We start from the raw sequence: 25,710 nt of genomic DNA, 5'->3' as shown, positions 1-25,710 counted from the left end.
TGGCTTGTTGTTTCGCAACATCAACCAGCTCATTTGTTTTACTGATGACATCACTCGGTTGAGTGGGGCAGGAATTACAGGTTGTTCTGAGTTCAGTTTACTTGACAGAACCTATCATCACGCACCTGCAATGTTGACAAGCTTTAAATAGGCAGCTTTTCCACACGGATGCCTGATGCTATAATGTTGATGAATGTTTGCTTAGCTGCTGTCAGAAAGATAAGCATGATGGACTTTAAGACAAACTTACCATAGATAATACATAGAACAAGAACGTCTTATAGAAAGCATAAATGCAGCAGTTCTTTTTATGAGGCCAACAGCTAATATCAAAGTGAAAGATATTTACAAAATAATACACACTTATTTTATTTTACAAAAGAGCATTTCAAAATGTATGCAACAGGCACTTATAAGCCCACACACAATGGTAGAATGATAGATAGGGTAAACACATAAACATTTGTTCTGAATACAGTTCATTTTAAAGGGGGAAATCTGCAGTTCAAACAATAACTGTCATGGGCGTCGTAAGGATAGGACCAAGGCGCAGCGTGTAAAGTGCTCATCTTCTTAATTTATTTAAAGAAAACACTTAAACAAAATAAACAAACGACGAAAAACAGATCCATAAGGCTCCCAGGCTATACAGGAAATAACCACCCACAGAACACAAGTGAAACAAACCCCAACTAAATATGGCCTCCAATTAGAGGCAACGACAACCAGCTTCCTCTAATTGGAGGTCCTACCGAAAACCCAACATAGAAATAGAAAACTAGATTTAAACATAGAAATAGAAAACATAGAACCTAAACCAAAAACACCGAAACACACAAAACAAACACCCCCTACCACGCCCTGACCAAACTACAATGACAAATAACCCCTTTTACTAGTCAGGACGTGACAATAACAAATCATTTCCCATCCACTGTTTCAGTAAATAACCTGAGGGATGGGGCTGAAGAAACATAACCACTCTCAAATTCCTAGACAGAGCTATGGATGCAAGAGCTGACCATCCATGACATCACAATTATCGTTTTAACCATGTTTTGAGGCTAGGTTATGCAGTGTATGTTTACAATAACCTAGTTTAGAAAAAGTGGAGTAAAACAAGCAAAATATTATTTTGGTTTCTGATGGGGTATGCCAGTTGAACTAAGCTCATGAGGCCTTATTAGGTTATATTCTTCAAGAATAAATGGGTATATATCATTAATGTATAAGTCCAAAAATGTATGTAGTAATGACATATTGTCCCTTTAAACTTGAATGAAAACTGCTCTGCCTCTGTTAACAACTGTTTATTTACAAACACAACCTACTACTCAAAAGCTTGGCTGGACAACATCTGTGTTATGGCATGAGGCTCCAGATGCTTTGCATACAGTCTACTGTTGATGCCAGTGGGTTCACTGACTTTGTGGGAGAATGGAATGTGAGTCGTTGGTGATATTTGAATAATATTGGTTCACTGTCAATCTGAAGGGGCTTACTAACAGTAGTATAATATTAAAGAACTGTAGCTCAGTTGGTAAAGCATGGTGCTTGCAATGCCAGGATAGGGGGTTCGATTCCTGGGACCACCTGTACATAAAATGTATGCACGCATGTAAGCCGCTTTGGATAAAAGCATCTGCTAATTTCTTATATTCAAATTATAAATGTCCGGCTTTGATACAATAACAGGCTCTGTACTATGTGTGTCCATTAAGTAAATCAATGTTAAATCTTCATTTTAATTGAACAAAAGGCTATCTGAATTAATAAGAGGTGCAATGAGAAAATACATTATTAATACAGAAGTCATTGTATCTTTGTTGAATGCTATGTTGAAAATAACTATATACTGCGAAGTGAACTATTCTGAGAACAAAGTCTTAAATTACTCAAATGTTAAATTAAAACCATAATATCTTTGGACTAAAGAATGAGTCACTAAGGTGTCTATTTCTTATATACAGTAGGTTACAGTACACAGTCCATAGGAGCTCATTGGAGTAGACCGGTTGCTATAGAGCTGGCCTATCCCGCTCCAGTTCAGGTCATCACAGTGTAGGAATGGTCTCTATACCCATACATAGATAATATAGCATCCATAATCCTCTATGGCACTGTACATAACCAAGCAGTTCTACAGCCAACCAGTTTGAGAGATGGACAGGTGCTGGTTCAAGATGGGGCACGTTGATGCTGTGTACTTCAGTACAAATACATTTTGAAACGTTCTCGAAAGGATCTGACAGTCATGTGGAAAGTGGAGGCTCGGGTAAAACAACAGTTTGGATGTACAGTATGTGCCCTCAGAGCAAAGATATCACATTATTTGATCATCTACTGTTGACATTGAGAATGATGAAGTATATCCTTTCTCTCCACTGGAGCACCTGTGGTGAGGGTATCCAGTTCTATACACTAAGTTGAAGTTACAACCTGACTTTCAGGCATACCCACTTAGAGAAGGCTGATGTGTGGCTTTACGTTCAGGTTCAAACTGTACACTCAGCATAAAAAGCATAAACTGTGGAAATATGGGGGATGTAGCCCAGAGGAGAATATTTACCTACTCTTCACCATTAGGCAAATCAAGTGGTAAGTTCTCTTAGTAGTTTTATCAATACCCCCTATTGACTTCGGTAATAAGCCCTGTGAAATGCTCAGTGTCTCTGCTCCACTGTTTGGGTCACTACACCACCGATGTGCTCTGCCTCATGTTACAGTCAAGACAAAGGTCTGACCCCTGTATAAAGGTGAAACCTGAGATGCCCTGCTTCATTGCCATGGTGACCCGCTGAGCAACTCCTTCTGCTGCAAAGTGCTTGGCTCTGTCCTCTCCTCATTAGTTGACAGCGACAACACATGCCTGTTCAGTGTCCTCTCTGATATCACTTCCTGTGATGATTTCAGTTTTAGCCCCTCCTCTTCCTGTGACAACCACACTCTGAGCCTGTGAGTTAGTCGTCGTGCCAACCAAAGTGACAGTGTTTTGGAAAGGAGTCTGGGCCAACAGTCCCAGCTGCCAATCACACTGTTCCTCCCGCTAGCGGTCCCATCCAGCTCACGTATCAGGCCTCCGAAGTCCCGAGGCAGGCAGTAGCGTGGGACTCCTCTGAGGTCCTTGGGGATGTCTCGACTGTGACAGAGGCCCTGGAAGTAGACAATGGTGAAGCCGTTGACCCTGCTTGCCCCCTGTCGTGCACCCAGCAGACAGGACAGGGCAGCCCTGAACACTGGCCCTGTCACTGAGGAGGGCTCTCTCTCCTCTCCGCTCCTACTCTCTTTCCATTCCTCTCCTTTCTTCATTCCTGCTTGCTCCTGTTCCACTCTTGTTTTCTCAAGTTCTTCCATTTTTTCTCCTCCCCTTTCCCCTTGTTGCATCTCCTCTCCTTTACTCCCTCTTGTCTTTTTCCCCTCCCTCCTATCCCCTCCCTCCCTCTCTTCTCTCCAGCTCCTGTAGGATTCTTTAGCCACTGCACTCCATACGATCAGCACCTGGCCTCCTGCCTCTCTGACTGCCTCCCACTGTCCATACAGCCAGGGCACAGGGCCCAGCTCAGCCACCCCAGCCCAAGACCTCTCCACAGCCCCAGGACAAGCCCCAATGGAGCTCTGGGTCCACAAAGCCATGCGCACATCAGCACACAACTCCCCCTGTAGGAAGGAGGCCAAAGCGCACACGGCAGACACATGGGCTGACTGCTCTGAGGAACACACCAACAACACAGGCCTCTGGATGAATAGCCAACCTACAGGGAGAGAGAGGGGGGAGGCAGAGACACACACACAAAGACATATACAAAGAAGGAGATGGTCAAGGGAAGAGAGCGAGAGAGAGAGAGAGAGTGAGAGAGAGAGACAGACAGACAGACAGACAGACAGACAGACAGACAGACAGACAGACAGACAGACAGACAGACAGAGAGGGAGGGCGGGAGCGAGACAGAGAGAGACAGAGTGAGTGAGTGAGTGAGTGAGTGAGTGAGTGAGTGAGTGAGTGAGTGAGTGAGTGAGTGAGTGAGTGAGAGAGAGAGAGAGAGAGAGAGAGAGTGAGTGAGAGAGAGAGAGAGAGATGAGTATGGTGGAGTTGAGAGAGAAAAAAATACAGACAAACAGACGGACAGACGGACAGACAGACAGACAAAAAATATATTGGAAATGATTTGTATTTATTCACTGATTTCTCTATTATTTAGCTGATGATGGCCATTATGCCTTTGGAATTAAATCAATGGATTAAATTAAGTTTGTTAGGTTTGAAGGATAAGGTAAGACAGACAGACACACAGACAGAGCAGATAGACACACAGATAGAGCAGATAGGTTAAGGATAGCACTCAATATTAATGCAATGTAATATGACTGAGGACACAAGAAGGGGCTACAAAGGTCTACCTACGTACAGTACAAGAAAAACTGACCTGTGACTCCCTTCTTGGTCACATAGCGGATGAGGCTTCCCAGCATTGCCACAGTAACCAGAAGTGTCAAGACTGCAACAGCATAGAGACCCCGTCTCCTGTTAGAATCTGAGGAGGCATATGAGGATACCATGTATAAGTGCTGGAAGGCACGTGTGTGTGTGTGTGTGTGTGTGTGTGTGTGTGTGTGTGTGTGTGTGTGTGTGTGTGTGTGTGTGTGTGTGTGTGCGTGTGCATGCACGTGCGCGTGCGCGTGCGTGCGTGCGTGTGTGTGCGTGTGCGTGGCTGAGGCTGAACTCACAGTCAGGACACAGTAGTCTCCTCCCATACTGCGCAGGATCTGACCGCCAGACCTTCCGAGATATAGAGAGCATGAAATGGAAATAAAGAAAAAGTAAAAGTAAGATAAGAGATGCTTTCACGTAATACAAAAGCCATTGATAGTTAGGTCGTTCGTACCTGCACACATAGACCCTCAGTCAGGGATGATAAGGGCAGGTTCAGCTGTGTCTCTCTGGTGCCCCCACCCTGTAGAACAGAAAACTGCACTCTTAACAACATGGACCAGCAGTGTCTATTAAGTTCAAGTTTTATTGTGACATGTTCAAGTACAGTGAAATGCTTAACTTGCATGCTCTATCCAACAGTGCAGCAATCAAAACTAGTATAACTAATAAAATACAAAATATATAATAAAGAAAACACGAAAAAGTAAAGATAAACGCCCAAAGAATCACAAAATAGCACAGTTAGGTCGGAGCACGCAAGACAGCACATTATAGAGGCTATTATGTCTCTATAATATGGTGATAGTTTCTTATCTTACCATGTTTACTAAGTAGATAGCTCCTCTGGACACACATCCTTTCTCCTGCCAGACACAGAGTTGTGCAGCAAAGGATGCTGGGATAGTGGAGGTGAGATAGACACAGAGACTTTGTGAACCAGGACCAACATATGCCTCCCACTTAGACATACCTGAGGAAAGGAGGGAGGGATAGAGAGAGAGAGCGAGAGAGACAGAGAGAGAGGGAGAAAGAGAGGAGTTGAGAGAGAGAGAAAGAGAGAGATGATGTTTATGATATTAACAATATCAAGTGCAGTACTTCTATCACTGTGGTCTTGTGGTCTCTCACCTGGCTGGAATGGACAGCGGACATCATGGCTGCCTCTGAAGGAAAACTACAGAGAAGAGAGAGAGGGAGAGAGAGAGAGAGAGAGAGACATCAGTGACTGAAATCCACATGTATCATGTATCATACTGTTAACTGTTGATATTAGACATACACTGAGTGTATAAAACATTAGGAACACCTTCCTAATGATGAGTTGCACCCCTTTTGCTCTCAGAACATCCTCAATTCGTTGGGGCATGGACTCGAGAAGGTGTCAAAAGCATTCCGTAGAAATGCTGGCCCATGTTGACTCCAGTACTTCCCACAGTTGCGTTCAAAGACACTTGAATCTTTTGTCTTGCTCATTCCCCCTCTGAATGGCACACATACACAATCCAATTGTCTCAAAGCTTAAATATCCTTCTTTAACCTGTCACCTCCCTTTCATCTACACTGATTGAAGTGGATTTAAAAGGTGACATCAATAAGGGATGATAGCTTTCACCTGGATTCACCTGGTCAGTATATGTCATGGAAAGAGTATAACATAGTGTATATTGCTCAATGTGAGCAAGACAAAGGAGCTGATCATGGACTACAGGAAAAGGCGGGCCGACAAGGCCCCCATTAACATCGACGGGGCTGTAGTGGAGCGGGTCGAGAATTTCAAGTTCCTTGGTGTCCACTTCACCAACAAACTATCATGGTCCAAACACACCAAGACAGACGTGAAGAGGATACGACAACACTTTTTTGTCACGACTCTCCTTGTTCGGGCGGCGTCCCGCGGTCGGCGTCGCCTGTCTTCTAGTCATCGCCGATCCACTTTTCATTTTCCATTTGTTTTGTTTGTTTTCCATTTGTTTTCATTTTCCATTTGTTTTCCACTTGTTTTCCTACACACCTGGTTTTCATTTCCCTCATTAAGTGTTGTGTATTTAACCCTCTGTTCCCCCCATGTTTTTGTATGGAATTGTTTGTTGTAAGTGCTTGTGCACATGTTTACTGCTGCGCGACGGGTTTTGTACCCATGTTTGTTATTTTTTATGCCGTTGGTTTTGCAATTAAACTGCTCCGGTTATTACCCAGTTCTGCTCTCCTGCATCTGACTTCCCTGCCACCAGTTACGCACCCCTTACACTTTTCCCCCTCAGGAGACTGAAAAGATTTGGCATGGGTCCCCAGATACTCCAAAAGTTCTACAGCTGTACCATCGAGAGCATCCTGACCGGTTGCATCACTGCCTGGTATGGTAACTGATCGGCATCTGACCGTAAGGCGCTACAGAGGGTAGTGAGTACGGTCCAGTACATCACTGGGGCCAAGCTTCCTGCCATCCAGGACTATACCAGGCGGTGTCAGAGGAAGGCCCTAAGAATTGCCAAAGACTCCAGCCACCCTAGTCATAGACTGTTCTCTCTGCTACCGCACGGCAAGCGGTACCAGAATGCCAAGTCTAGGTCCAAGAGGCTTCTAAACAGCTTCTACCCCCAAGCCATAAGACTATTTACATTGCCCCCCCTCTTTTACACCACTACTACTCTCTGTTGTTATCATCTGTGCATAGTCACTTTAATAATCATAGGCTGTTCTCTCTGCTTCTGCATGGCAAGCAGTACCACAGTGCCAAGTCTAGGACCAAAAGGCACTTTAACAGCTTCTACCCCCAAGCCATAAGACTGCTGAACAATTAATCAAATAGCCACCGATTATTTACATTTAACGTCTCCCCCCCCCATGTGTTTTTTACACTGCTGCTACTCGCTGTTTATTATCTATGCATAGTCACTACACCCCTACCTACATGTACAAATTACCTCGACTAACCTGTACCCCCACACACTGACTCGGAACTGGTACCCCCTGTATTTAGCCTCTTTAATGTTATTTTATTGTGTTACTTTTAATTATTTTTTACTTTAGTTAATTTGGTAAATATTTTCTTAACTCTTTCTTCAACTGCACTGTTGGTTAAGCATTTCACGGTAAAGTCTACACATGTTACGTTCAGCGCATGTGACAAATAACATTGACTTGATTTTATTGGCTTATACATTCTTACCTGCACACACATCTGAGGGTGTTTATCCACAGCAGAAACATTATAATTCTGTCAAGGATAGAGGGAAGAGATCAGCAGGATCATCATCATCTTCTTCTTCATCATCATCACCGTCATCATCAACACTCACCAGATCTCCCTTCTTCTCCATGTCCTCCAGTGTGGAGTTGAGGATGGGAGTGCATTGTGGTGTGTTTCTCTGGTGTCGCCAGCAGAGGGAGGCAGAGGGCTTCAGGTAAGCAGCAGGACACAAGGCACTCCAGGCCATGCTTGAACTCAACTCACCATACAGAGTCACATTACTGGAGCCCCACACGTCTCTACCCCCTGGTGGTCAAACACAGACAGTGCACTGTTACTGATAGTGTGAGGACTGCATGCTCTGCTGGTTTGTCTGTGACTCATATTAATAATTGCTCCAGCAGAAAGCCCCTGCTATCCCCAGGTCTGATTCACTGGAAAATGTATAGGTAACAACACACACAGAAACGGAAGCTAATCATCACCTACGGCATCTCAAGCAGGTCTAAGAGACAAACAATACATGAATAATCAGAGGTGTACTCAAATCAAATTAAATTGTTTTAGTCACATGCGCCGATTTCAACAGGTTACAGTAAAATGCTTACTTACGAGCCCCTAACCAACAATGCAGTTTAAAAAAAACGGATAAGAATAAGAAATAAGTAATTAAAGAGCAGCAGTAAAATAACAATAGTGAGACTATATACAGGGGGGCACCAGTACAGAGTCGATGTGCGGGGGCACCGGTTAGTTCAGGTAATATGTACATGAAGGTAGAGTTAATAAAGTGACTATGCACAGATGATAACAACAGCGAGTAGCAGTGGTGTAAAAGAGAGGGGGGGTAATGCAAATAGTCTCATGGCTTGGGGGTAGAAGCTGTTAAGAAGCTTCTTGGACCTAGACGTGGCACTCCGGTACCGCTTGCCGTGCTGTAGCAGAGAGAACAGTCTATGACAAGGGTGGCTGGAGTCTGAATATTTTTAGGGCATTCCTCCGACACCGCCTGGTGTAGAGGTCCTGGATGGCAGGAACCTTGGCCCCAGTGATGTACTGGGCCATTCACACTAACCTCTGTAGTGCCTTGCGGTCAGAGGCCAAGCAGTTGCCATACCAGGCAGTGATGCAACCAGTCAGGATGCTCTCAATGGTGCAACTGTATAACCTTTTGAGGATCTGAGGACCCATGCCAAATCTTTTCAGTCTCCTGGGGGGGAATACGTTTTGTTGTGCCCTCTTAACGACTGTCTTGGTGTGCTTGGACCATGATAGTTTGTTGGTGATGTGGACACCAAGGAACTTGAAGCTCTCAACCTGCTCCACTGCAGCCCAGTCGATGAGAATGGGGCGTGCTCGGTCCTCCTTTTCCTGTAGTCCACAATCATCTCCTTTGTCTTGATCACGTTGAGGTTGTTGTCCTGGCACCACACGGCCAGGTCTCTGACGTCCTCCCTATAGGCTGTCTCGTCGTTGTCGGTGATCATGCCTACCACTGTTGTGTCATTGCCAAACTTAATGATGGTGTTAGAGTCGTGCCTGGCCGTGCAGTCATGAGTGAACAGGGAGTACAGGAGGGGACTGAGCACACACCCCTGAGGGGCCCCTATGTTGAGGATCAGCGTGGTGGATGTGTTGTTACCTACCTTTACCACCTGGGGGCAGCCCGTCAGGAAGTCCAGGATCCAGTTGCAGAGGGAGGTGTTTAGTCCCAGGGTCCTTAGCTTATTGATGAGCTTTGATGGCACTATGGTGTTGAACGCTGAGCTGTAGTCAATGAATAGCATTCTCACATAGGTGTTCCTTTTGTCCAGGTGGGAAAGGGCAGTGTGGAGTGCAATAGAAATTGCATCATCTGTGGATCTGTTGGGCGGTATGCAAATTGGAGTGGGTCTAGGGTTTCTGAGATAATGGTGATGTGAGCCATGACCAGCCTTTCAAAGCACTTCATGGCTACAGACGTGAGTGCTATGGGTCGGTTTGTCATTTAGACAGGTTACCTTAGTGTTCTTGGGCACAGGCACTATGGTGGTCTGCTTAAAACATGTTGGTATTACAGACTCGGACAGGGGGAGGTTGAAAATGTCAGTGAAGATGTTACGTTCCCCAGCTTCTGCGTTGTTGTGGGTTTGTATGTGTTTATTTCAGGAAATGGCTTCCTGGATTCCCCCAAGCAGCTGATTGGTCAGCCCCATGACAGATTGGCACTCTGATCCCGCCCTCTCATTAGGGGATACAGCTGTCGGCTACAAACTCCTTCTGCAGCTGGATAAAAGCCAGTGTTCCTATGTTAGGAGAGAGAGCTTCTTTGATGTCCTGTGTTGGTTGTTGCTCAGACAGTTTTTGTAAAGTATTTTGTAGCTGGTTCTGCTGAGGAATGTTTATGTCAAAAGGACTGTGTTTTGATTATTAAAATTGTTTGTACTTTTCTGTTTCATTTGTTCACAGGGGGGAAGGTGAAGGCTCCTTGAAAGTGCTTAGGCAAGAGGCCTGCGGGCATACATATACCCGTAGTATGTACTCTGTCTATGCACACTAGGTAAGACCTGGGCGGACCACCCCCTATATTTTGGTTAGCGCGCCAGGTGGTGTTAAGGTTAGGTAAGTAGTGGGAAGGTAGGAGAGGGGACTCTTTAACTTTACTTTCTTTGCTTTGGTTCTGTCCAGACCCTTTTCCCCACATTACCGTGTTAAGGAAATAAATTCCCAGTAAACGGTAATATTCTCTGCCTCTGTCATCCTTACCCGCACCTACAATCACATACCTCTTTCACTCCATGGGGAGTTGAGTGTAGCGGGGTGTTGCGTTCCCTCCTCCAAGAGGCGTGTATAACAGAAGACATTTGCCAGTTGATCAGTGCATGCTCGCAGTACACGTCCTGGTAATCCGTCTGTCCCTGCGGCCTTGTGAATGTTGACCTGTTTAAAGGTCTTACTCACATCGGCTGCGGAGAGCGTGATCACAGTCTTCCGGAACAGATGGGGCTCTCATGCATGCTTCAGTGTTATTTGCCTCGAAGCGAGCATAGAAGTAGTTTAGCTCATCTGGTAGGCTCGTATCACTGGGCAGCTCTCGGCTGTGCTTCCCTTTGTAGTCTGTAATAGTTTGCAAGCCCTGTCACATCCGACGAGCGTCAGAGCCGGTGTAGTACGATTCGATCTTAGTCCTGTATTGACGCTTTTCCTGTTTGATGGTTCTTCGGAGGGCATAGCGGGATTTCTTAAGCTTCCGGGTTAGAGTCCCGCTCCTTGAAAGCGGCAGCTTTAGCTCAATGCGGATGTTGCCTGTAATCCATGGCTTCTGGTTGGGGTATGTGCGTACGGTCACTGTGGGGATGACGTCATCGATGCACTTATTGATGAAGCCAATCACTGATGTGGTGTACTCAATACCATCGGAGGAATCCAAGAACATATTCCAGTCTGTGGTAGCAAAACAGTCTTGTAGCTTAGCATCTGCTTCATCTGACCACTTTTTTATTGACCTAGTCACTGGTGCTTCCTGCTTTAATTTTTGCTTGTAAGCAGGAATCAGGAGGATAGAATTATGGTCAGATTTGCCAAATGGAGGGCGAGGGAGAGCTTTGTATGTGTGTGGAGTAAAGGTGGTCCAGATTTTTTTATTATTTTTTATTATTATTTTTTTCCTCTGGCTGCACATTTAACATGCTGATATAAATTTGGTAAAACGGATTTAAGTTTCCCTGCATTAAAGTCCCCGGCTACTAGGAGCAACGCCTCTGGGTGAGCGTTTTCTTGTTTGCTTATGGCGGAATACAGCTCAATGCTGTCTTAGTGCCAACCTCTGACTGTGGTGGTATGTAAACACCTACGAAAAATACAGATGAAAACTCTCTAGGTAGATAGTGTGGTTTACAGCTTATCATGAGATACCCTACCTCAGGCGAGCAATAGCTCGAGACTTCCTTAGATATCGTGCACCAGCTGTTACAAAAATACATAGTCCGCCACCCCTTGTCTTACCAGACGACGGTGTAGCATATAACCAGACAGCTATATGTTGATAGTGTAGTCGTTCAGCCACGACTCCGTGAAGCGTAAGATATTACAGTTTTGATTGTCTCGTTGGTAGTTCAATCTTCTGCGTGGGTCATCTATTTTATTGTCCAAAGATTGCACGTTTGCTAGCAGAATGGAAGGAAGTGGGGGTTTATTCGATCGCCAACGAATTCTCAGAAGGCAGCCTGCCCTTTGGCCCCTTTTTCTCCGCCTCCTCTTCATGCAAATCACGGGGATCTGGGCCTGTTCCCGAGAAAGCAGTATATCGTTTGCGTCAGGCTCGTCAGACTTGTTAATGGGGAAAAAAAGGATTCTGCCTGTCCGTGGTGAGTAATCGCAGTCCTGATGTCCAGAAATGATTTTGGTCATAAGAGACGGTAGCGGCAACATTATGTACAAAATAAGTTACAAACAACGCAAATAAACTAACAAAAAAACACAATCGGTTGGGGGCACGTAAAACGTCTACTTCTTCTCCAGCGCGAATTTAGATTAGATACTCACCAGCTAATGAGCCATTCACAAACGGGCAAACTGTGGTTCGCCTTGCGTCTAGGTGTGTGTAATATACCTGCAGTCATATGTACAGACAGACAGACAGACAGGCAGAGAGACATGCAAGGACACTAACATGAGACATACTGTAGTTTTAGCCATGCAGTACTGTCACTGTCCATTGCACATTATCTGATAGTTATCTTTGCTCATTGTGATATGTCACTGAGTGAGACCTTCTTACCTGTACACAGACACAGGGTAGCAGGTAGGGGAAACTGAGAGTCACTGACCGATTCTGATTGGTGTTAATCTGGAGAGAACAACAGAATATTCATTAACAGATTATCAACCTACACTACCGGTCAAAAAAACACCTACTCATTCAAAGGTTTTTCTTTATTTTTACTATTTTCTACATTGCCGAATAATAAAGAAGACAACAAAACTATGAAATAACACATATGGAATCGTTATAACCAAAAAAGTGTTAAAACAAATCAAAATATATTTTAAATTTGAGATTATTCAAATAGCCACCCTTTGCCTTGATGACAGCTTTGCACACTCTTGGCATTCTCTCAACCAGCTTCACCTGGAATGCTTTTCCAACGGTCTTGAAGGAGATACCACATATGCTGAGCACTTGTTGGCTGATTTTCCTTCACTCTGCGGTCCGACTCATCCCAAAACCATCTTAATTTGGATGAGGTCGGGGGATTGTGGAAGCCAGGTCATCTGATGCAGCACTCCATCACTCTCCTTCTTGGTATAATAGCCCTTACACAGCCTGGAGGTGTGTTGGGTCACTGTCCTGTTGAAAAACAAATGATAGTTCCACTAAGCCCAAACGAGATGGGATGGCGTATTGCTGCAGAATGCTGTGGTAGCCATGCTGGTTAAGTGTGCCTTGAATTCAAAATAAATCACAGACAGTGTCACCAGCAAAGCACCCCCACACCATAACACCTCCTCTTCCATGCTTTAAGGTGGGAAATACACATGCAGAGATAATCTGTTCATCCACACCGCGTCTCAGAAAGACACGATTGGAAACAAAAATCTCCAATTTGGACTCCAGACCAAAGGACAAATTTCCACCAGTATAATGTCCATTACTCATGTTTCTTGGCCCAAGTAAGTCTCTTCTTCTTATTGGTTTCCTTTAGTGGTGGTTTCTTTGCATCAGTTTGACCATGAAGGCCTGATTCACACAGTCTCATCTGAACAGTTGATGTTGATGTGTCTGTTACTTGAACTCTATGAAGCATTTATTTGGGCTGAAACTTCTGAGGCTGGTAACTCTAATAAACGTATCCTCTGCAGCAGAGGTAACTCTGGGTCTTCCATTCCTGTGGCAGTCTTCATGAGAGCCAGTTTCATCATAGCGCTTGATGGTTTTTACGACTGCACTTGAAGAAACTTTCAAAGTTCTTGAAATGTTCCGTATTGACTGACCTTCATGTCTTAAAGTAATGATGGACTGTCATTTCTCTTTGCTTATTTAAGTTGTTCTTGCCATAATATCGAGTGGCGCAGCGGTCTAAGGCACTGAAACTCAGTACTAGAGGCATCACTACAGACACCCTGGTTCGAATCCAGGCTGTATCACAATCGGCTGTGATTGGGAGTCCCATAGGGCGGCACACAATTGGCCCAGTGTCGTCTGGGTTTGGCCAGTGTAGGCCGTCTTTGTAAATAAGAATTTGTTCTTAACGGACTTGCCTAGATAAATAAAGGTTAAATTAAAATATATATATATATATTTTTTTTTACCAAATAGGGATATCTTCTGTTTACCACCCCTACCTTGTCACAACACAACTGATTGGCTCAAACCCATCAAGAAGGAAAGAAATTCCACAAATAAACTTTTAACAAGGCACACTTGTTAATTTAAATGCATTCCAGGTGACTACCTCATGAAGCTGGTTGAGAGAATGCCAAGAGTGTGCAAAGCTGTCATCAAGGCAAAGGGTGGCTATTTGAAGAATCTCAAATATAAAATATATTTTGATTTGTTCAACACTTTTTTGGTTACTACATGATTCCATATGTGTTATTTCATAGTTTTGATGTCTTCACTATTATTCTACAATGTAGAAAATAGTAAAAATAAAGAAAATCCAATGAATGAGTAGGTGTTCTAAAACGTTTGACCGGTAGTGTATGTTATAAACAACATTCACCTTTTAACACACCCCTATACACGCACGCATGCACGCACCCACCCACACACACAGACACACACGTGCAAGCACACACTCACACAATACACACATGCAAATTAGCTTACAGTAAAAAGAGCAGAAAGGTTGGAGCATTCTGCATCTGTGTGTCTGTAGCACAACCTGGTGTATACATCAGATGACAGAGCCGGTTGGTATATGTGGTCTCCAGTTGCTACTGTTACATTGAGGGATCGAGCCAGCTCATCCACAGACAGATCAAACTCTGGTACTGGATCTGAATCTGCATCACCTCAGACAGAGTCATAGTATGATTAGTATTATGTCATTCTCATCACATCACAGGTGAGGGAGGGGGATAAGTGATGGAGGTGAAAGGTGAGATTAGTACCTGGACAGATGTCCTCCTGTACGATGTACCTGTGCTGTCTCTGTGGTTTAGAGGACAAAGACACATACACCTCTCGCCCTGCGTCAGCAGGGAAACAGTCATACACCAACTCCCACTGGAAGGCAACAGAGACACACACGCAGCAACATGATCAGAAGCACACTTTCATCATTCTACTGTGTGTGTGTGTGTGTGTGTGTGTGTGTGTGTGTGTGTGTGTGTGTGTGTGTGTGTGTGTGTGTGTGTGTGTGTGTGTGTGTGTGTGTGTGTGCATGCATGAAAATATCAGATCTTACCACAATCACGTGGCCAATGTCATGGGGATGTAAGCGCTTAATGTTGGTCTTTCCTACTATGATGGGTCGAAACGGGTCACTCCACTTAAAATAAAAATGAATAAAGTGAATTTTATTTTATCCATCTATCTTATCCTTTTTAACTCTTCCTAAAGAATACTGAAAGGGAGAGGGGTTCCATTTCAAGAAATTTTACCTGTAAAGTGTCATTATTGACATTTTTTATCGAGATGGTTCTGGGAGTTCTAGTTGACAGCTCCAGGTATTTAATGGTCAGTGTCCCAGTGAAGTCTAGAGGAACACAGAGGACAGATGAAAGAATTATGGCAGTAAAGGTAGAACGAGAGAAAGAGAGGAAGTCAGGTTAAGGAAGAAAGATATAGACTGAAACAAACACAAGGCCAGAGAAAGGGAGACTGAGACTTTAGATAAGAGGATGGATGGAGGAAAGTTCTAAAGGGGATGAGGATGGTGCGGAGAGGCAGAGATTGGTTGTGGATGGGAAACAGTCTTACCTGCCGCTTTCATTCTGACACGTACATGGACACAGGCAAAACAGGAGCCTTGTGATGGAGAGAACCCGAGAGTGGACAGACTCAGCTGAGGAAGACTCTGAAGGTTCCAGTTGGAACCTACAGAAAAAAATACAGAAACACAGAACATACGGACACTCAAAACAATATACGCAGTAAAATAAGTATACAAGTGAAGTCTGAAAATGCCAAATAAATGGTTCCTCTTCATATTGTGTACAAAATGAGTTATCCCATAGGGACCATGGCCTGAAGTAACACTTACCATTTTGGTATTGAATCTATTGTGGAGAAATAGAGAAAGAAAAGGAGAAAGAAAAAAACACTGGGTTAGTGAAGTGAATCTTGATGCAGGACAGGTTCACATAGGCTAATCAATTTCCAATACATTATTTATATTATATACAGTCTGAGTATAATGTCTATGTTGCATATTAATTACATTATGTCCATGGTGGTGGACCCCAAAGATGGTATGAATTAGTCCCTTACCTCGGTGACAGTTAGTCTGGCGCGTGTTATCTCCTCAGAGGCGCACAGGAGCCGCAGCAGGAAAAACAGGAGCAGGAGCACAGCAAGGGCAGGTCGATTCCCGCGTCTCATCATCATGACGGATGACCACTAGCCTACTCACAACAGAGGCACTTGTAAAAAGTCACGGCGTATCCAATGTTGCTTGAACAACTTTGGCCCTAGGGACAAAAAAACGCAAATGCGCAAAAAAACTGCAGAACGACAGACCACACTCAAGACGTTTAGCCTTACGTGCATATTAAAATCAACGAAATGAAATCCAAGAAAACGGAAACGTAGCCTACTGATAAGTTCCAGTGCTATGTTGTTTTGTCTGTTCCCAATAAGAACGGTAAAAAAATGACTCATTAAGAGTTGTTCCATGCGTATTAAGTTGTGTATTGAGTGAGTGAGTGAGTGAGTGAGTGAGTGAGTGAGTGAGTGGGTAGTTCAGTACAGCTCCACCTTTCCAAATGCCTCAGACAGTGTGTACTCGTTCGATATTTATTTTTACGAACAACGAGGAAATATCAGTCAGGCTATGTTAAGAAATACTTATTTTTTAACGCGACATCGAGAAGGAAACGTGTATTGGCAAACATAGCAGTCCCCCCTGCACAGTCACTGCTCTGTTAATCATAAATACCGCATCTTTTCTTTAACAGACCTTGGTTCAAATGCTATTTAGGGTAATTCAGTAACTTTCTAAGACATTTGGAAGTAAGGGTGTGTTCGTAAATTCACTCAGGATGCCAGAGCATGCTCAGAGTGCGCTCTGGGCGTTAGTAAATTCAGACTGTTGTCAGATTGTCCGTTCGTAAATTCAGAGCGTTTCAGCTCTCGGAGCGCTCAGAGCGCACACTGGACGCGCTGGCCGAGGATTACGGTTGATCCGAGCGTTCTTACCTAACAACTGGCATCAAGCACCCAAGCTAACTGACCAAAGTTGGCTAGCTTGCTAGCTACTTCCAGAAACAAACGAGAGCCCACCTCACTCTGACCATTTTACTCACCCTATCAGAGCTGGTTAAGCTGTTTTCATGTTCTCTAGAGCGTTGGTGACTGTAAGTGTGCTGCTGGCAACAATTTAATAACGTTTTTTTTTGCCTACATTTACTGACACTAGGTCATATCCAACGAGTGTTGCACGGTTGTAAATTCTTCAGTTATTCTGAGCTCTTGCACACATCACATCAACACCATTATCCCAGAAACCCTAGACCCACTCCAATTTGTAACCCTAGACCCACTCCAACTGCCCAAGCAGATTCACAGATGATGCAATCTCTATTGCACTCCACACCGCCCTTTCCCACCTGGAAAAAAGGAACACTTATGTGAGAATGTTATTCATTGACTACAGCTCATTGACTACAGCTTAGAGTTCAACACCATAGTGCCCTCAAAGCTCATCACTAAGCTAAGGATCCTGGGACTAAACACCTCCCTTTGCAACTGGATCCTGGACTTCCTGACGGGTGCCCCCAGGTGGTGAGGGTAGGTAGCAACACATCTGCCACGCTGATCCTCAAATCTGGAGCTCCACAGGGGTGCGTGCTCAGTCCCCTCCTGTACTCCCTGTTCACCCACGACTGCATGGCCAGGCACGACTCCAACACCATCATTAAGTTTGCAGACGACACAACAGTGGTAGGCCTGATCACCGACAACAACGAGACAGCCTATATGGGGAGGTCAGAGACCTGGCCGGGTGGTGCCAGAATAACAACCTATCCCTCAACATAAGCAAGACTAAGGAGATGATTGTGGACTACAGGAAAAGGAGGACCGAGCACACCCCCATTCTCATCGATGGGGCTGTATTGGAGCAGGTTGAGAGCTTCAAGTTCCTTGGTGTCCACATCAACAACAAACTAGAATGGTCCAAACACACCAAGACAGTCGTGAAGAGGGCACAACAAAGCCTATTCCCCCTCAGGAAAATTTGGCATGGGTCCTGAGATCCTCAAAAGGTTCTACAGCTGCAACATCGAGAGCATCCTGACTGGTTGCATCATTGCCTGGTACGGCAATTGCTCGGCCTCTGACCGCAAGGCACTACAGAGTGTAGTGCGTACGGCCCAGTACATCACTGGGGCTAAGCTTCCTGCCATCCAGGACCCCTACACCAAGCGGTGTCAGAGGAAGGCCCTAAAAATTGTCAAAGACCGTAGCCACCCCAGTCATAGACTGTTCTCTCTTCTACCGCATGGCAAGCAGTATCGGAATGCCAAGTCTAGGACAAAACGGCTTCTCAACAGTTTTTACCCCCAAGCCATAAGACTCCTGAACAGGTAATCAAATGGCTACCTGGACTATTTGCATTGTGTGCCCCCCCTCAACCCCCCGACCCCTCTTTTTACACTGCTGCTCCTCTCTGTTTATCATATATGCATAGCCACTTTAACTATACATACATGTACATACTACCTCAATTGGGCCGACCAACCAGTGCTCCCGCACATTGGCTAACCGGGCTATCTGCATTGTGTCCCACCCACCACCCGCCAACCCCTCTTTTACGCTACTGCTACTCTCTGTTTATCATATATGCATAGACACTTTAACCATATCTACATGTACATACTACCTCAATCAGCCTGACTAACCGGTGTCTATATGTAGCCTCGCTACTTTTATAGGTGGGCGGTAGGTAGCCTAGTGGTTAGAGCGTTAGACTAGTAACCGAAAGGTTGCAAGATTGAATCCCCGAGCTGACAAGGTAAAAATCTGTTGTTCTGCTCCTGAACAAGGTAGTTAACCCACTGTTCCTAGGCCGTCATTGAAAATAAGAATGTGTTCTTAACTGACTTGCCTACTTAAATAAAAGAAAAAAAGAAAAGGACTCGCTACTATATATAGCCTGTCTTTTTACTGTTGTTTTATTTCTTTACTTACCTATTGTTCACCTAATACCTTTTTTGCACTATTGGTTAGAGCCTGTAAGTAAGCATTTCACTGTAAGGTCTACACCTGTTGTATTCGGCGCACATGACAAATAGAATTTGATTTGATTTGAGACTAGAGTGCTCTGAAATCAGAGTAGATGGCCAGAGTGAATTTACCAACGCACCCTAAATATTTGAATATTTTTTATTTTATTTGAAGTATGTGGAAATACAAATATTTAAATACTCTCATGCATTTGAACCTGGTCTGTTTGGTTATAGCCTTTGACAATGTTTGGAAAGAAGTATTTGAAAATAGTTTCAGATAGTATGCTGTTTATAGAAAATGATTTGAAAAAACTTCAGGTTAATATTCAACCCATGCCTGCAACAGCCTCTGGTTAGGCTCATGTGTTGTTTTTCCAATTAAGCAATAAGGCACGAGGAGGTGTGGTATATGGCCAATATCAAATCAAATTTTATTGGTCACATACACATATTTAGCAGATGTTATTGCGGGTGTAGTGAAATGTTTGTGTTCCTAGTTCAACAGTGCAGTAGTATCTAACATTTGACAACAATACACAAATCGAAAAGTAAAAGAATGGAATTAAGAAATATATAAAACATATTAGGACAAGCAATGTCGAAGTGGCATTGACTAAAATACAGTAGAATAGAATAGAATATAATACAGTATATACATATGAGATGAGTAAAGCACTATGTAAACATTAAAGTGACTAGTGTTCCATTATTAAAGTGGCCTTGAGATAGAAGCTGTTTTTCAGTCTCTCGGTCCCAGCTTTGATGCTCCTGTACTGTCCTCGCCTTCTGGATGATAGGGGGGTGAACAGGCTGTGCTCGGGTGGTTTATGTCCTTCATTATGTTTTTGGCCTTCCTGTGACATTGGGTGCTGTAGCTGTCCTGGAGGGCAGGCAGTGTGCCCCCGGTGATGCATTGGGCAGACGGCACCACCCTCTGGAGTGCCCTGCGGTTGCAGGCAGTGCAGTTGCCGTACCAGGCGTTGATACAGCCCGACAGGATGCTCTCAATTGTGCATCTGTTAAAGTTTGTGAGGGTCTTAGGGGCCAAGCCAAATTTCTTCAGCCTCCTGAGGTTGAAGAGGTGCTGTTGCGCCTTCTTCACCACACTATCTGTGTGGGTGAACCATTTTAGATTGTCAGTGATGTGTACGCCGAGGAACTTGAAGCTTTCCACCTAGGTGCTTGCTCCCTCTGCTGTTTCCTTTAGTCCCAAATCAGCTCCTTTGTTTTGTTGACATTGAGGGAGAGGTTATTTTCTTAGCACCACTCCGCCAGGGCCCTCACCTCCTCTGTGTAGGCTGTCTCGTCGTTGTTGGTAATCAGGCCTACTACTGTTGTGTCATCTGCAAACTTGATGATTGATTTGGAGGCGTGCCTGGCCACGCAGTCATGGGTGAACAGGGAGTACAGGAGGGGGCTGAGCACGCACCCTTGTGGGGCCCCTGTGTTGAGGATCAGCGAAGTGGAGTTATTGTTTCCTACCTTCACCACCTGGGGGCGGCCCGTCAGGAAGTCCAGGACCCAGTTGCACAGGGCGGGGTTCAGACCCAGGGCCCCAAGCTTAATGACGAGCTTGGAGGGTACTATGGTGTTGAAGGCTGAGCTATAGTCAATAAACAACATTCTGACATAGGTATTCCTCTTGTCCAGATGGGATAGGGCAGTGTTTTTGGTTTGGGTAGGTTTTAATAGTCACTGTGGGAACAACATCCCCTATACATTTCCTGATGAATTCAGTCACCGTGTCCGTGAAAACGTCAATGTTATTCTTAGAGGCCACCCAGAACATATCCCAGTCCACGTGATCAAAACAATCTTGAAGCATGGATTCTGATTGGTCAGACCAGTATTGAATAGACCTTAGCATGGGTACTTCCTGTTTGAGTTTCTGCCTGTAGGAAGGGAGGAGCAGAATTGAGTCGTGATCTGATTTGTCGAAGGGAGAGCGGGGGAGGGCCTTGTAGGCATCTCGAAAAGGCGAGTAGCAGTGGTCTAGTGTTTTTTCCTAAGAGAGTACTACAGTCAATGTGTTGACAGAACTTCTGTATCGTTTTCCTCAAATTTCCTTTGTTAAAATCACCATCTACAATAAATGCGGCCTCAGGATATGTGGTTTCCAGTTTACATAAAGTCCAGTGTAGTTCCTTGAGGGCTGTCGTGGTATCGGCTTGAGGGGAAATATACACGGCTGTGACTATAACCGAAGATAATTATCTTGGGAGGTAATACGGTCGGCATTTGATTGTGATGTATACTAGGTCGGGTGAACAAAAGGACTTGAGTTTCTGTAAGTTATCACAATCGTACCATGAGTAGTTAATCATGAGAGGTGAGTTCTTTATTCCTGTCTACACGTTTAACTGAGAACCCAGTATGGACCCAGTACAGCCAGTATGGACGAAGACAGTATATCCCAAGAGAGCCATGATTCCATGAAACAGAGTATGTTACTGTCCCTGATGTCTCTCTGGAAGGAGATCCTTGCCCTGAGGTCGTCTACTTTATTATCCAAAGACTGAACATTAGCGAGTAATATACTCGGAAGCGGTGGATGGTGTGCCTGCCTCCTGAGTCAGACTAGAAGTCCACTCCGAATACCTCTTCTCCGCCGGCGGCATCTGGGATAAGTTAAATTGCCCTGGGGGGTACGAACAAAGAATCCAATTCGGGAAAGTCATATTCCTGGTCGTAATGCTGGTGAGCTACTGCCGCTCTAATATCCAAAAGTTATTTCGGGCTGTATGTAATAACAAAAAAACATTCTGGGCTAATAATGTAAGAAATAACACAAAAAAAAAATAATACTGCAAAGTTGCTTAGGAGCTAGAAGCAGAGCTGCCATGTCTGTCGGTGTCATCTTGTATCAATGCAGAGTGCCTGGATACAGCTCTTAGCCGTATACCACAAACACCCAAAGTCCCTTATTGCTATTATAAACGGGTTACCAATGTAATTAGAGAAGTAAAAATATATATTTTGTCATACCCATGGTATACAGTCTGATATACCATGGCTGTCAGCCAATCAGCATTCAGGGCTCGAACCACCCAGTTTATAATGTTATATAGACTGTTGGTTGTTTAGCAACAAAACTGAGTCATGCACAACTATGGGCCAACACAGACAGGGTTGGCGTAGATTGTTGACAATATGTATGCTATATTTCATCTTCAATGTTTATTGATAACATAAATACATTTGCACAATGAACACTTGTTGTCTCTCAAATACATCATTACAGTTATTGGTTAGCTAGCTAGCTAATTTTAGCCAGTTAAAACACCTCAAAACAAGATATGGTATCAATATGAAACGAGCTGAATTGAGCCACTTACGATTCCCCAGATGGCAGTTTCTTGTCATTTTTGCTAGCAATCTCACCATCCAGAATCACAACAACATGCTGACTTCTGCCCCTGGAAGTGCACACATTGTTTTCGTGAGGTCAGCTAACCAACCCATCTATAGGTCTTCTAACAATATATGATGTGTGGGTTTCTGTCTATTAGTTTTTGTACAGAAATAGTCCGATTTTTTTCAATTCTATCTCTCTGAAACACACGCTATAACGTGTTAATTGTTAACTCTAGTTGATGGCAAACAGGGTCTCTAACTGGGTCAAAGTGTCACGCCCTGACCTGAGAGAGCTGTTGTTCTCTGTTTGGTTAGGTCAGGGTGTGATATGGGGTGGGCATTCTATGTCATTGTATTTCTTTGTTTTGGCTGAGTATAGTTTCCAATCAGAGGCTATCGTTGTCTCTGATTGGGAATCATACTTAGGCAGCCCTTTTTCCCTCCTTCAGTTGTGGGATCTTGTTTTTGTACAGCTCAGTAAAGCCTGCAGAACGTGACGTTCGTTTTCCTTTGTTGTTTTGATTTAGTGTTCTGAGTTATAATAAATATTTATCATGATTGTCACACAAAGGTTTCATAGTGGTGCTGATTGTCACAATACAGTGCATTCAGAAAGTGTTCAGACCCCTTCCCTTTTTCCACATTTTGTTACGTTACAGCCTTATTCTAAAATTGATTAAATTAATTGTTTTCCTCATCAATCTACACATAATACCCCATAATGACAAAGCGAAAACAGGTTTACACATTTTTGCAAATGTATTAAAAATAAAAAACAGAAATACCTTATTTACAAAAGTATTCAGACCCTTACCTATGAGACTCGAAATTGAGCTCAGTTGCATCCTGGTTCCATTGATCATCCTTGAGATGTTTGTACAACTTCATTGGAGTACACCTATGGTAAATTTAATTGATTGGAAATTATTTGGAAAGGTACACACCTGTCTATATAAGGTTCCACAGTTGACACTGCATGTCAGTGCAAAAACCAAGCCACAAGGTCGAAGGAATTGTCCGTAGAACTCAGAGACAGGATTGTGTTGAAGCACAGATCTAGAGCTGGCCGCCCAGCCAAACTGAGCAATTGGTGGAGAAGGGCCTTGGTCAGGCTGGTGACCAAGACCCTGATGGTCACTCTGAAAGAGCTCCAGAGTTCCTCTGTGGAGATGGGAGAAACCTCCAGAAGGACAACCATCTCTGCAGCACTTGTGGTGGTTAATTTCTGCATTACCAAATGAGGAGAGTTACAAACTTCACACACAAGTCAGTTATACTTAAAACTACATCTTTAATAATTAAGATGCTTTTGCAAAAGCACTTGACCTTCAATGAACCATTGAAAAGTGATTACACAAAAGTACAAAGATCTTTTATACCCAAGACCCACCCCTCTCAACGTACATGACGAACAACAGATCTTAGGAACAGTTCACAAAGGTTAAATTCTGTATGAAAGATATCTATAAAACATAGCAGACAGCAACTGCTGTATCAACAGTGTTCATTGTATAGACCAGTATCTGGTCCTCCTACTCCAAACTGGAACCGTCTCTCCCTGGTACGGTATAGAACAGAACCATTAGCTCATCCAATGGCATAAATCAATTGACAACTCTAGATACTCCCATCTCAAGTAAACCCCCTCTTGACTCCACTCCTGGACAAGCTCACTGAGGGGAGTGAGCCTCCAGGTCATACACTATCCCAGGATAAGTGCAATATCTAGAGAGAGGACATACAATGGTCCCAGACACTGCCATACACCTCCCCACAACATAGAAAAGGAGGGAGTGACTTGCACACAGACATGCGTGGAGACAAGTAATTGGTTCCCCATTAATCACGCCATCCCTTCACATGGTTTAAGAATAGGTAAAGACACATTCACATATGAAGACAATGTTTCATTCTGACTTCTCCCCTCTCTGGGCCCCAAGTGACTGAGCCCTAGCTAAGGGAAAAGTACAACTGTCAACACCAGAGTCCAAAGGGCACGCCATCCTAATGACAAGTATCTCACATAAGCATATTATACAAATAAAACATCTTAATTATCTATGTTACCCAACTAATTCTGATTCATCCGCCACACACTCCACCAACCAGGTCTTTATAGTAGAGTGGCCAGATGGAAGCCACTCCTCAGTAAAAGGCACTGTAATGATGTGCGCTGAGAGTCGGGAAGCAAGTTCAGGGAGTGAGGGTTTTAATAAGTAAAGGTAACATAATATAAAACAAGAAAACAAAAACAATGCACAGACATGACACAGAAACAGAAACAATGACACCTGGGGAAGGAACCAAAGGGAGTGACAAATAAAGGGCAGGTAATCAAGGAGGTGATGGAGTCTAGGTGAGTGTCATTAAGCGTGTAATGCTGGTGACAGGTGTGCGCCATAACGAGCAGCATGGTGACCTAGAAGCCAAAGAGGGAGCACATGTGACAGGCACATGACACACCACTTGGAGTTTGGCAAGAAGCACCTAAATAACTCTCAGACCATGAGAAACAAGATTCTCTGGTCAGGTGAAACTAAGATTGAACTCTTTGGCCTGAATATCAAGGGGCACATCTGGAGGAAACCTGGCACCATCGCTACGGTGAAGCATGGTGGTGGAAGCATCATGCTGTGGGGATGTTTTTCAGCAGCAGGGTCTGGGAGACTAGTCAGCATAGAAGGAAAAATGAACAGAGCAAAGTACAGAGAGATCCTTGAGGAAAACCTGCCCCAGAGCCATCAGGACCTCAGACTTGGGCAACGGTTTACCTTCCAAAAGGGCAACGACCCTAAGCACACAGCCAAGACAACGCAGGTGTGGCTTCAGGACAAGTCTCTGAATATCCTTGAGTGACCCAGCCAGAGCCTGGACTTGAACCCGATCTAACATCTCTGGAGAGACCTGAAAATAACTGTGTAGCGACGCTCCCCATCCAACCTGACAGAGTTTAAGAGGATCTGCAGAGAAGTATGGGAAAAACTCCCCAAATATAGGTGTGCCCAGCTTGTAGCGTCATACCCTAGTTCCAACAGCTAGGAGACAAACACTGTTGAGTGTTTTCAGACACCCAACCCTTTGAGTTTCACTTCAGAATAGGCTATTACTGCTGTGAGAGAACATTACAACATAACATCACAGGCTTACGTTCTAAGGTTTCCACACACACACACACACACACACACACACACACACACACACACACACACACACACACACACACACACACACACACACACACACACACACACACACACACACACACACACACACACACACACACACACACGCACATAGAACTGTGGTGGAAATGGTAGCAGGGTGTATGTTTGCATAGAGAGATCAAAGAACTCATGAACTG

The 25,710-nt window shown here is 44.2% G+C and overlaps 1 protein-coding gene across 2 annotated transcripts; it reads right to left on the bottom strand.

The window, feature by feature from the left end:
- Positions 1 to 1,295: 1,295 nt before the first annotated feature.
- Positions 1,296 to 22,505, bottom strand: LOC115168420 (interleukin-17 receptor C). 2 transcript variants are annotated; one of them, XM_029723677.1, is made up of 18 exons: positions 22,331 to 22,505; positions 16,039 to 16,172; positions 15,812 to 15,827; positions 15,529 to 15,645; positions 15,210 to 15,304; positions 15,014 to 15,097; positions 14,718 to 14,832; positions 14,434 to 14,618; positions 12,382 to 12,450; positions 12,147 to 12,213; positions 7,732 to 7,928; positions 7,602 to 7,649; positions 5,561 to 5,606; positions 5,251 to 5,402; positions 4,884 to 4,952; positions 4,726 to 4,777; positions 4,425 to 4,532; positions 1,296 to 3,752 (listed from the first exon to the last, which is right to left on the bottom strand). In XM_029723677.1, the coding sequence occupies exons 2-18, from the start codon at positions 16,153 to 16,155 to the stop codon at positions 2,779 to 2,781; spliced, it is 2,511 nt and encodes an 836-aa protein (XP_029579537.1). In that variant the 5' UTR covers positions 16,156 to 16,172; positions 22,331 to 22,505; the 3' UTR covers positions 1,296 to 2,778. The 2 variants fall into 2 exon arrangements, with proteins under 2 accessions (XP_029579537.1, XP_029579538.1); XM_029723678.1 differs by lacking the exon at positions 22,331 to 22,505 and having other exon boundaries at positions 14,434 to 14,609; positions 16,039 to 16,825.
- Positions 22,506 to 25,710: the final 3,205 nt, after the last annotated feature.

This window comes from Salmo trutta, chromosome 30, assembly GCF_901001165.1.
Source record: "Salmo trutta chromosome 30, fSalTru1.1, whole genome shotgun sequence".
Lineage (NCBI taxonomy): Eukaryota > Metazoa > Chordata > Actinopteri > Salmoniformes > Salmonidae > Salmo > Salmo trutta.
The sequence above is the reverse complement of the archived record's forward strand: the minus strand, read 5'-3'. Positions and strand labels throughout refer to the sequence as shown.